The sequence below is a fragment of the Scardinius erythrophthalmus genome, assembly GCF_964197995.2.
Source record: "Scardinius erythrophthalmus genome assembly, chromosome: 16".
Classification (NCBI taxonomy): domain Eukaryota; kingdom Metazoa; phylum Chordata; class Actinopteri; order Cypriniformes; family Leuciscidae; genus Scardinius; species Scardinius erythrophthalmus.
Window position 1 is genome coordinate 18,892,092 of NC_138236.1, and position 12,881 is coordinate 18,904,972.

Below are 12,881 nucleotides of genomic sequence, written 5' to 3' on the forward strand. Positions count from 1 at the left end.
ACCGTTTTTACAGTTTTTTTTTTAAACCAAATAATAGAACATCTATTTTCAAACATCTTACCAACCCCTTGCCAAAAGCTTATTATTATATTACAATAAATAACATTTTTAAAACAGGATATAACTACAATTATTTTGTGATTAATTAAACGGTTTAATTAAACGGTTAAACAGTTTTCTATTTAATTTAAACCTTAAGTTGAAATCTTGAGGGTGCAAGGTGAAGGCACATGTTCGTAAACTTTCACGTATAGGTGGCATATATTCATAAGGTCAAAGTTTACGATTGCAGCTTTAAAAATGTACTATTATTAAGCAGAGAAAAACTCATTCTCACGCTTATTCAACTAAAGCATATATTAAACAATGCATAAACAAGACCCCTTTTCTAGATCCAACACCACTTCACTGCAGGAAGTTGAGTAACAGGACACTTAAAACTTTTTTTCAGATGTGCTATTAGTAGCATCTTAGTGTGCAATTTCTGAAAGAATTACAGGGGTCTGAACCCATTTGAACCCCTAAAGGAAAGAAGCCAAACAAAAAAGTGAAATGTACATAATACTTGCATACACTGATGAGCCAAAACATCATGACCACCTGCATAATATGCTGTTGGTCACTGCGTGCTGCCCAAACAGTGCCGACCTGCCAAGGCAAGGACTCTACAAGACCCCTGAAGGTGTCCTGTGGTATCTGGCACCAAGACGTTAGCAGCAGATCCTTCAAGTCCAGTAGGTTGCGAGGTGGAGCCACCGTGAACTTGTTGGTCCAGCACATCCCACAGATGCTCAGTTGGATTGAGACCTAGGGAATTTAGAGGCCATTCCAGGGAAACACCTTGAACTCTTCATCATGTTCCTCAAACCATTCCTGGACAATGTGTGCAGTGTGGTAGGGTGCATTATCCTGCTGAAAGAGGCCACTTCCACCAGGGAACACCCTTGTCATGAAGAGATGTTTAGGTGTTTTACGTTCACATGAATGGCCGGACCCAGGGTTTCTCAGCAGAACATTGCCCAGAGAATCACACTCCCTCCACCGGCTTGTCGTCGTCCCACAGTGCATCCTGGTGCCATTACTGCCTCAGGGAACAGCACACACTTAAGGCCCTGATATACTTTAAGCGAACTGAGGTGATGTAATTTCAAACAAAATCAGGCCAAAACACACTTCGTTTGGAGTTCGTTTTGGGAGTTCGAAACAGCTTGCCAAAGCGAATCTTCTGGAAAAGTTTGCTTCGGCTGGTAAACTTTGTTGGTCCGTGGCGATTACGTAACATGTAGTTGTGCGCGGAGGCTCCGCCTTCTTTCACATGGAAATCTTTTCCAGTTCATTTCTCCTCTCGAGTCCGTTGTGATCAGATGTCCGTGAATGAAAACATGAACACACTGGAGGAGCTGCTTTATAGTAGAAAATGAAGTTGTACTTCTGATGAAATGAGACAATGACACTGTTTTTCATGTTTTCATACGGTAAAGCTACTTGATTTTAAGCAATCTATTGTGTAAAGTACTATATAAAAAAACGTGACGTGACTTTACAAGAGTGCTGAATTGCAGAGCTCTTGCAAACATATCCACATTGCTATGATCAGATGCTTTTCTTATGCTTTATTAAAAAAATGCTTTTTTCGCAATTTTGATGTGTGTTTATTTTGTTACAGAGAGGAAAGCGCAGCACATATATACATATTTATCTAACTGTCGCTCTCAGCAGTGTGGGTGTCATCAGATGTTTGATAACAGTATATCGCTGCTCATGTATTTCGAACTTTGTTTTACCCCAAAACGAAGAACGAAAAAGGACTTCGCCGTGAATATACACTGCCGTTCACGTGATGTAAAAGAAAACGGGACTCATTGGACTAGGCAACCTTCTTCCACTGCTCCAAGGTCTAGTTCCAACGCTCACATGCCCATTGTACAGGGTGGGCCATTTATATGGATACACCGTAATAACATGGGAATGGTTGGTGATATTAAAGTCCTTTTTGTGGCACATTAGTATATGTGAGGGGGCAAACTCCTCAAGATGGGTGGTGACCATGACATATACTAATGTGCCACAAACAGGACTTTAATATCACCAACCATTCCCATGTTATTACGGTGTATCCATATAAATGGCCCACCCTGTAGATGCTTTCGACAGTGGACAAGGGTCATCATAGGCACTCTGATTGGTCTGCAGCTACTATCAATTAAATTCTGTGACTTGTGCCACAGTACACCTTTTGGCTCAGACTATACATATCCTTCGTTGCCCTTGTGCATCAATGAGCCTTGGGCGCCCAACACCCTGTCACCGGTACGTCCCTCTTCGGACCACTGTTGGTAAATTCTCACCACTGCTGACCGGATGCAACCCACAAGTCTTGCCGTTCCATAGATACTCTGACTCAGTCGCCTTGCCACAACAATTTGGCCCTTGTCAAAGTCGCTTAGATCTTAATTCCTGCCCATTTCTCCTGAATCCAACACGAAGATTACAAGAACTGATTGTTTGCTTACCATCTAATCTACCCAGACATTAATATGTGGCCTTGTTAGGAGATGATCAGCAATATTCGCTTCTCCTGTCACTGGTCATAATGTTTTGGCTCATCAGTATACAAGTGTATTTAAACAAGATCTTCAAATATTTTAGTACCTAAAAAAATGTACATGCTTGTCAGACCATGCATTTTTACCTAGCGGTAAATAGATGTTTAAAAACAGAAATGACTTTCGCCTGAGGTGTATTCCTGAATAGATTCATGATTACTTTCTATATAGATTTACATATAAATAAATACATCACGAAAAGGTCTATTAAAGGTGCTTATTTCTAAAGTTTCACACATTTAGAAATAAATCATTTTTTGTGAAGAGCTAGTCATCCGAATGGTGTACGCTCACCCACATGAGATGTGTACTCATACTAGTTTTCTACAAAAACTTTTTTAATTATGTAAGGTGTGGGTCAGTCTCCATGTTCACCATGTTGAAATGACGTGACCCGCTGTGTTTTACTAGCATCTGAGAGAATCCTCCTCATGCTTATTGGCTGACGCTTCAGTAGATACGCTATAGTAGTAGTTTGAGTAGTTGAGTATAGTTTGGTGTAGTTTGGTGTTGCGAAGAATGAAAATTAGACAATGGTACACAATTATTATCGAGCTTTAGCAGCGGTGACAATGGGAGAATCATTACCTGATGCCCAAGTTGCTTATTTTTTTGTTCGACAGGTAAGTGAATTAATTATTGTGTAAACGCTGTCTAAAACTCATTATTATCAGTCTAATTTACATAAAACTCCACATTGAAAAGACCACACACCATTGTGGTATCCGTACTTAAAGTAGCCTACACGAAGAATAGCGATGATAACACTAGCTAAAGAACTATTAATTGTATCTTTAAAAAAAATCTTTAAGATAGTTGACTTCGGCTTATGCTTATGCTAGAGGCGGAAAAAGATTTAGGGATTATGCAAGTCGACTCTTGTCAGGTTGCGCCCAAAATTTTTTATTTCTTTTTAATTTCTTTTTAAATCGTCGACCTGTATAAAACCACCACCCTTACAGCAAATTCATTGTACAATATTCCCACAATGATCTTACATAATTCCTGACAATAAAGCACTGCAAAAATGAAAAATGCTAAGTTACCTTAGCTATATTCTACCTGGTTTAACCCTTAAAAAATGTCATTCATAAAGTCTAATGTGCAAAGGTTGATTCAATCACATTACTTTTTCAATCATATTTTGGACTTGAATAACACAGTTAAGTTAGATGTTAGCACAAAAACAAACTTTGATTGGTCCCCCAGTTTCACCCAACACTGATTTGTAGTTTTAATGCTTTTCAGCAGTCGTATTAGAGACTTTCTGTTCAGTCCAGGCTGGTGTTTTCTACTCGTGTTCTGTAATTGTGCTCTAACAGAGCGGAGATGTTCGCCCCTGGAGTCCACACACACTTCATCTCTACTAACATTACACATGTGTTTACAGTGCTTTTTCTCCATTACATACCACAGTGTTCCCTCATGTGACTGTAATCCTTTCGTCAGCAGATGTGTGTTTGCCACGGAAAACCAGCAGTTCGTATATGCATTTTTCAACTCCGTTTTCTAATTATGCATCTGAGAGGGTTCTGTATTTTTTACGGGACATGCATCACTGGAGCGAGAGTGTAGGGCCGTTAGGATCACTGCCCACTCCACGCTCAGTAATTGTCAGTGTGTGTGTGTGTGTGTGTGTGTGTGTGTGTGTGTGTGTAAGCGAGCTGAAGGTACACTCTCAGCTATAACTCTCTTAGAAGATGAATGAGGAGGCAGTGGACTGGTTGCTTTGTTTTCGTTTTTTACCTCATAGCCGACGGCACCTCGCTTACTGTTTACACCAAACGTGCTCTGCTCGAAAACAAAGACGTTTAGTTGTAGAACACTCACACACGCGCTCTGTATTACACCCCCGAGTCAAAACGCTATCCAGAGAACACTAGTTTGTTCGGTGTAGTCCACGGCGAGGAGAGACAGAGTGACTGTGCAGCTCTTGTTATAGACCCAAATTCAGCACACTGACCACAGCTATTAGCGCTATTAGCATGCTGTGCTACATTTAGGCTCTGACTCCTGAGAATAAGCGGACATATAGCGCGAGCGTATAGTTCGACATTCAACAATATAATGCTTAAATATCACAGCTCTAAATCTCTTTCTCTCTCTTTCTCTGTGCTGTATATCTAGGCCAAGCTGAGGTAACAGGGTGTCATCAGTGTTGCAGAGCAGTAATGGAGAGAGAGGGAAGTCTATACATATAATGCTAGCTTACAGGCTAATTTCCCCATACACTTCTTTTAAAAACCAAAACAAAGTACACACTTCCTGGAACACAAACATTATGAAGAAAACAGTAGCTCTTAGTAAAATGGGGTTAATGTCCACACTTTCTACTGTGCAGTGGGCCGAAAGTGTGTAATAGCATTTGCTGTAGAAGTCTTATTAAAAATAATCCTTGAAAATAATCCAGTTTAATTTGGTTTTATCACGTAGCATGTCCGCCCCGTGCTGCTACTGATGCTAATGCAGTTAGACAGCTCTCTCTGTATGGTGAAACTGGATGGAAGAGGCACTTTTCATTTCTCTGCACAGTGAGAACTCTAGTGTAAAGCTAAAAGCACATGGAGGCGCAGATATAACGTAGAGCTAAACACCTAAGGCGTAAACTAGCCCACGCAATATCGTTGTGTGCAAAACGGCCCTTATTGCGTGTTGTTTTATAAAATATTTTGTCTATCGCTTCCAGTTACCAATAAGTAAGACTGTCCTTGGACATTTTACCATGAATTTTCTTCAAAATCAGAAGATTCAAAACGTTTCTTAAAAAATGGTCTGTAAATTTTGCCTCGCTGTAAAAATTCGCGGTAAAAATTTTGGGGATCATTAAATATTTCTCTTGACGTAGGGCAGTGATTTTCAACCCTTTTGACTCCGTTGTCCAACAAAATTTTAAAGGTATATATGATGTTTTATTAACATGGTTGGGGAGGAGCACGTTCAAACGATCTATTCAATCAGCACAAGAGTAGGCCTATATATATACGTCAAATACGTGAACTTGTGATATATTATACGTGACCCTGGGTCACAAAACCAGTCACATGGGTCATTTTTTTAAAATTGAGATATATACACTACCTGAAAGCTGAATAAATACGTTTTCCATTGATGTATGTTTTGTTAGGATAGGACAATATTTGGCTGAGATACAACTCTTTGAAAATCTGGAATCTGAGGGTGCAAAAAAATCAAAACATTGAGAAAATCGCCTTTAAAGTTGTTCATTTATGTTCGCGATTGTGCTGCATTCACTCACAAAAATAAATGTTTTATATATGTACGGTAGAACATTTAATATGTTCATGGAACATGATCTTTACTTAATAGCCTAATGATTTTGGCATAAAAGAAAAATCGATAATTTTGACCCATACAATGTATTGTTGGCTATTGCTACAAATATACCCGTGCGACATGTGACTGGTTTTGTGGTCTGGTGTCACATATATATATATTATTAATTGATTAATAATATTTTGAATAAGTAATCCTACGGTCCTCTTGGAAGTTTGCTGAGGCCCCCTAGTGGGTCCCAGCACCCTGATTGAAAACCTCTGAATAGAGTCTTTATCACTATTCAGACTGTAAATGTTTGCATTTGCGTGGCTCTGCTGGGATCAATTCATAGCATTCATCAATCAATTAATTCAGGGAGGATGTGCAAGTTCTGTCATCCTACGAACACAGACATTACGTAGTCAGTCACATGGCCATACTCAAAACTGTGGCAATATGATGATCATATGGTCCTTTGAATAAAATATGAATTATAATATTTGTATATACAAAGGCCCAAACTGGGGTGAAACCCGAAGTGGGGCAAAATAATATCCCGGGGGTGTCCAATGTCGATTTTAGGATCAATTAAAATCATACAATGTGTGCCCGGCTTAAAACAGGATCCAGATTTTCATATAATCACTGTAAAATGTGTGAAGGGTGAGTGAGTGATTGAGATTTAGATAGGAGTACCTGTAAATAAGAGGCTCTCAGGCAGGTGGGCTGCTGCAGGTCCATGCGTTTAATTTGCCAAATTTGTATTCTGCCCCAAGCTACTTATTAGTGTGAACAGTACCTGCAAACTAGGTCAATTCCTGCATTGTTTCATAGGTTTTAAAACTGGTAGTGCCAGATGATAATCTAATACACCAACACACCCATCTATATCTGCACTGTTGCTCTAATTTACCGTTCAGTCAGACCGTGACCTAAACACCTCAGTCATTCTAATATAAAGTCAAATAATGAAGTGTGAGAGAAAGAGAGACTGAGAGAGAGTGTGTGTGTGTGTGACAGTGAGAGATGCTGAGATTGAATGGTGTCACAATGCATGGCATATTGAGGTCATTTTGAAAAAGTGCCGCTAATTACAGCAGATGGAATGAAAAGTGGGGACTATACACTGGGCTCCATGCATGATGCTGAAAGAGGGAGGAGAACGAAAAAGCAGATTGGGACGGAGACTCCCTGAGAGAAACATACAGGAGTGTGAGTGAACGGAGAAGTGATGGAAAGAAACACACAAGGAGGAGAGAGAGAAAGAGGTTCTGTGAGGACAAAGGTGCAAACCTAAGATATTTCTAATGTACAGCAGATATGTAACTGTACTAGACTCATATTTGGGGCAGAAATCACTCCTTGTCATGTCAGTACATCTAGCCTATCTAGAGTTTCAAGTGATCGTTTCCATGTTTTCTGGCCGACTTTGACACTATCATCGAAGCTTGAGGCATAAAACTGTAAAGCTGCTTTGTGTCAATTACTTTAGTTAAAAGCAAATGAAACAAAATCCTCAGATGAGTAACAATTTCAACCAATTTGAGGGACTACAAAGCACTACTATTCAACAAACATCTGCCTAACCTACATATAGTTGTTTTCAAGATCAAGAAGTTAATAAAATCAATCACTCTTTCTTAAAAAATAAAAATAAAAAATGCATATTATCAAAACGAACACCTGCATTGATTATGGTCATATAAAGAGATGTACAAACACTCACATTAAAACACAAACACATCCCAAAAAGCTCCTGTCCTGATCTACTAATGCACCTGCCCCATAAGGGAATCCCAATAAATAGGTAAACCTCTAAACTGGGTTCAAAATAGATCATTACGACATTTGGTTTATATTAGCTACTCTCCTGGCTGAAAAAAAACCCCACACACATTTTAAAGCAGGATTTAGAGATTTTAAAGCATTTTTTAAAAAATCTGTTCAAATCTATTTTCTTATAAATTTGGACTTAATAGTGGAAAAAGGACGATAGTAGCTACTTACAGTATGTTTGAACTGTTCCAGTGTACCGCGTGCCTGGCTGCAGTCACGAGGTCAAAGTTTGTGCAGGTGAGCGTCAGAATAAAAAGACAGAGCGCGAAGAGTGCCATAATCCCTCGATCTCTCGCTTTTCTTCCCAGTCTTGCAAGATCTTCTCACCCCACGCGACTCTGCGCTGGAACCATCCCGTTCGGTAAAGAAGGACAGGAAGAGATGCGACCTAAAGCGCAGCTCGCTCAACTACTTAGATACGGGGATTCGCAATATGTTCTATTTTAAGTGTTTAAAAAGTCACGAATCCATGGCGAATACCCCCTCCCTCTGTCCCCATGGCGTCAACCCCAATCCAATGGTCCGATAGGAGACCACCACTATTCGCGCGCTGATGGGTCTCCGCGGACGGAGCAGGGAGATGCAGGCAGCCGGGTGGTGTGAGTTTAAATGCGTGAAAGAGAGATATATGTCCACCCTGTAGCGCTGAAGAAACTCGTGAGATAACGAGGCTCCGTGATTGTAAAACTATATTCTCTTTTGTTGATGCTGCTCGTGAGATCGTATCTGGTTGGATGCGCGTGGAGAATCCTGCGCGCGGCTGCGGGATGTTTCACACTTAGCCTACAATTGTGTGACGAACAAGTGCTCGAGCGAGTTTTATTCGCTCTCTTTGGCCATCTCTCTCTCTCTCTCTCTCTCTCTCTCTCTCTCTCTCTCTCTCTCTCTCTCTCTCTCTCTCTCTCTCTCTCTCTCTCTCACACACACACACACACACACACACACACCAGCGCGCGCGCTGTTTGGTAGGCTGTGCTCGTTCAGACACCAGCTCCGCCTCCTGTCCAGGACAAAAGCGCGCGTCCGTTGGCTCTAGCTCTGAGCTCTCGTCTTTCAGGGATGCTTTCAGACAGCTTCTCTTGCGACGGAGGAGAAAAACTTTATTTTATATATGCTAACTAAACAATTACGACGGGTACCGTTCCTAGAGCAGTTTTAATTACCACCACAATCCTCTTACTGTCTGTCAGAGTGCAGTGCTTTATATCCTATTATCCGCAAACCTCCATCCTTCTATCCACACCTGCTCTCCCTCTCTCTCTCTCTCTCTCTCTCTCTCTCTCTCTCTCTCTCTCTCTCTCTCTCTCTCTCTCTCTCTAGACAGTGTAAGTCTTTTCTAATATGGAATAATTATGGGAAATCCTCTTAGGAGGGTGAATGGATTGATGGATTGGCTCATCTCTATCTCTGTCCTTCACTCATGGGATCTACTCATCCACACACACAGGATGTTGAGCTGATAATGTTCATATGATAGTAATCAGTCTCGCTTGATCATGTGCCATGTGAGCCTTCCATAATTATAGACACACCTTTACACACATACAAATTATCTATCTATCTATCTATCTATCTATCTATCTATCTATCTATCTATCTATCTATCTATCTATCTATCTATCTATCTATCTATCTATCTATCTATCTATCTATCTATCTATCTATCTATCTATCTATCTATCTATCTATCTATCATATGAAAGTACAACTGAATAGATAAATGCACAGATACAGAAATACTTGTGAAAATTTAGAGGAAAAGTGCTATGTAATATTTATTAGCCTACATGAACATCGATGTCATGATGCCTTAAGACACGTTGCCTTGGTGATAGTCATGATAGTTTTTGATTTTTGTAGGTTTTTTTCCCCAAGAATGAGAAAAAGCGAGTGAGCGAGAGGAAGGAGAGGGTTGCAGGGCAGGGATAGTTGCAGTTTGCCTCCCGTCTGCTGGGAATGAGTTGGTTAAGCAGAAGTCAAAATGATTTATTGGGAGAAAAGGAGGGAATAGAGGGAGAGAGGACAGCGAGAAAGAGAGGAAGAGATTAGGTGTCATTGGGGAATCCCTCTGTCTTTTTGTCTCTTCCCTCTTTTTGTTTTTTACTATTTCTCACCTGTCTTTCCTCCCTGCCCATTTGTAAAGCATAGCACCCCCTCCCTCCCTCCCCCCCCCACACACACACATTCGCCAGCTCCTCCTGTCTTCGCCCTACACCCATTGTGTCAAGCTACATTGACTCTTTCGAAGTCTATTTCTGTCCTTCTTTTGTTCGTTCACTCTCCCGTGATCTACCTCTGTCACCTCTTTGTGTGCCTCACTCTCATCGGCCTGCCATCCTTCTCTCCGAAAGAGTTTCTATGGCATTGACGAAATATTGCACTCCTCTTTTCAACAGTCGTTCTTTCGCCCTGTCAGCCCACAAGCAAATGTTTTGGACTCAAGCGAAAAAATAAATAATGTAAATTGGTACGGTAAGTCTAGAGGAAAATATTCCCTCTTCACACACACACACACACACACACACACACACACACACACACACACACACACACTAAGATTCCATGTATTTTAAGTATGTTCCAAATTGAGTTTGAAATTTGCAATCATAAATAGCTCCTAAATTGTAAAATTCAAGCAAGTCAGTTGTACACTCCCCCTAGAGTGAGAAATTTACATATTTTTTTTCCATCCTTTTTTTTTTTTTGCATTTCTTTATTTACAACAATTCAAACCATTTTATATAACCATGACAGGCCGTTGTCAGTTTTCATAAAACATCTTTCATTTGCAATACTGCCTCCCAATTCAATTGTGTCTCTCTGTCTCAGGAGCAGATGATGAAAAATGGTAGTGTATCATTTTCAGGCCCCGTGACACCGTGGCCCTTATGACATTTAGCTCGGGGAGTTCCTGCTCGGCTCTATCTGTCACATGACCGGTTCTCGCTCTCAAATCCAATCTCCACACACCCATAGCCTTCAATCTAATAGAACATTCAGCTCTTGCCTAACTTTGTTTTTCTTTCAGAAATAAACTATCCAACTAAAACAGAAACACATCGTGCTATACGGCTGACCTTTTGACACGGGAAGTTCTCTGCCTGTGACTGGGAAGTGATGCGGCGTCACCGTCACGCTGGAGACATTGGTCCAGAATCGAATAAGCTCTGTAGTCTGTTGTACAACAATGTAGATTTTATTTGCCTGCATTTGCCCACATTCCCAAATCTCATTTAAAACATCACCCCATGGGAATCTAGCACATGCGGAATGGCCATTTAAAAATATTCCACATGAACTACAACTGTGGTCAGTTGCAACAGAGAATAATAAGCTTGGGGGGAAAAAAACTAATTTGCAGTAAATACAATTAGCATAAACGGAGCAATTCCAAAAGGGCCCTCACACCATCAGTGCTCGGGCCCTAAATATGATATTAAAAGCAAGTGTGCAGCACTGAATACATTTTAAAAATTGTAATTTTTAATGTTGTTTAAATGTCTATGTGGCATTTTTAATATGCTTTGAGACAAACCATGTGCAAATTCATCAGTCAACACTAGTTGCTGAGTATTTTCTTCTCAAAACTGCAGTGTAGTCTCAAAATGGTTTGAAACCATCCATTTCCTACCATCACAAACATGTAACCAAAGTGTTTCTAAGGATGCTTATTTTTAGAAGACAGCTGTCTGTCTCTGAGATGGCGAATGGGAACATGGTTTGTGTAACATTAACAACACATTATTAGCTGTTTGATACGTAGTCAAGTCAAAGGCAATCTATTACCGTTATGTGTCCGACGTTGCGGAGACTAGAGAGCATTACCATTCTGACCATTGATTTGTAGATGACCCTGTACAATTCGCTCTTCCTCTTCTTTTGAATCAGTTTCTAGTTCAAGCATATATGGCTGAATTACACCAATATTTCCAATTACCATTGTGCAGTGTTTGCTACAGTTGACCGAGTGGATCAGGTAGACCGATGGTGTGACTGAGTGGAGGCGGGGACTAAATTTGCATATTAACATTAATTTAGTCTAATATACTCAATCATTCAACTCATGTCATGATCAGCTAAAAAGTAAACCTTGTTACTTGGTATCTATTACAGGATACTAGTACACGATTTGGAAGGGGCGTAATGAAACAAAGCACTGTTTATGTGTATAATCAGGCATTCATCCACCCAGAAAAGTAGTCCCCACTTTTTAATAAAAAAAACCCCACTGTGATGCACATTGAGCAGCAATGTATGAAGGTGCTACAGTATATAAAGGTCTTATATACATTGAACTTATTTTTTTTAAATTGTGTGTGTGTGTGTGTGTGTGTGTGTGTGTGTGTGTGTGTGTGTGTGTGTGTGTGTGTGTGTGTGTGTGTGTGTGTGTGTGTGTGTGCGACCTGTGATGGACTGGCCATCTGTCCAGGGTGTTTCCCCTGCCTGTGGCCTGAGATGCTATAGATAGACTCCAGTATAACGGATGGGTGGATGAATGGATATATAATTTATATTATTTGTGTTATTATTATTATTATTATATCATTTTAACCTCAACAAACCGTCTTCACTGAAGTATTCCTGTAAGTGCTTTAAAAAATGTCAAGCTTCACATTTCTGCTTTTAACCTCTCTGGAACACTTGGGTGCTTGCTTCCATTATAAGTTCATTGCTATAATGAGTTTTCCATTTTTTTTCTTTATCCATTTTTAACCATGTTTCAATGAATTTGAATATCTTTTTCCAACAAACTAAAGGAACAAGTCAAGTTGTCCTTTGGTAATCGAAAGCATTCCACACAGGTTCTCTATAGAACTCAGTATTTAGCCCATAATATTCCTTTAAGTGCACTTTCACAATTTGTGGGTTTGAAGGACCGATTCTGAGAACTTCTCTGTTTCAAAATTAAGAAACAAAAGTGGCCCTTAACACATATTCTCTCTCTCTCTCTCTCTCTCTCTCTCTCTCTCTCTGTCATTCTCTTTCCCTCCCTCGCTCTTACATTCTCCCTTCCTCTCACTCATCTGTCTGACATGAATTTTCAATCTCACTGTTTACCTTCCACTGCTGTGCCTAAAACATCACTGGACATAGATAGAGCGCACATGAGAGAGAGTGAGCGAGAGAGAGACCGGGAAGAAGATCAAGAAGAAGGTGGAGAGA

General features: G+C 40.2%; 1 protein-coding gene across 1 annotated transcript in view; it reads right to left on the reverse strand.

Annotated features, from left to right (window-relative positions):
• efna3b (ephrin-A3b) overlaps positions 1-8,719 on the reverse strand; it is a 57,574-nt gene extending 48,855 nt beyond the window's left edge. Inside the window, exon 1 of the mRNA XM_081388134.1 lies at positions 7,890-8,719. Coding sequence (XP_081244260.1) covers positions 7,890-7,996 — 107 coding nt within the window. The 5' untranslated portion in view covers positions 7,997-8,719. The remainder of the gene's footprint in view (positions 1-7,889) is intronic.
• Positions 8,720-12,881: the final 4,162 nt, after the last annotated feature.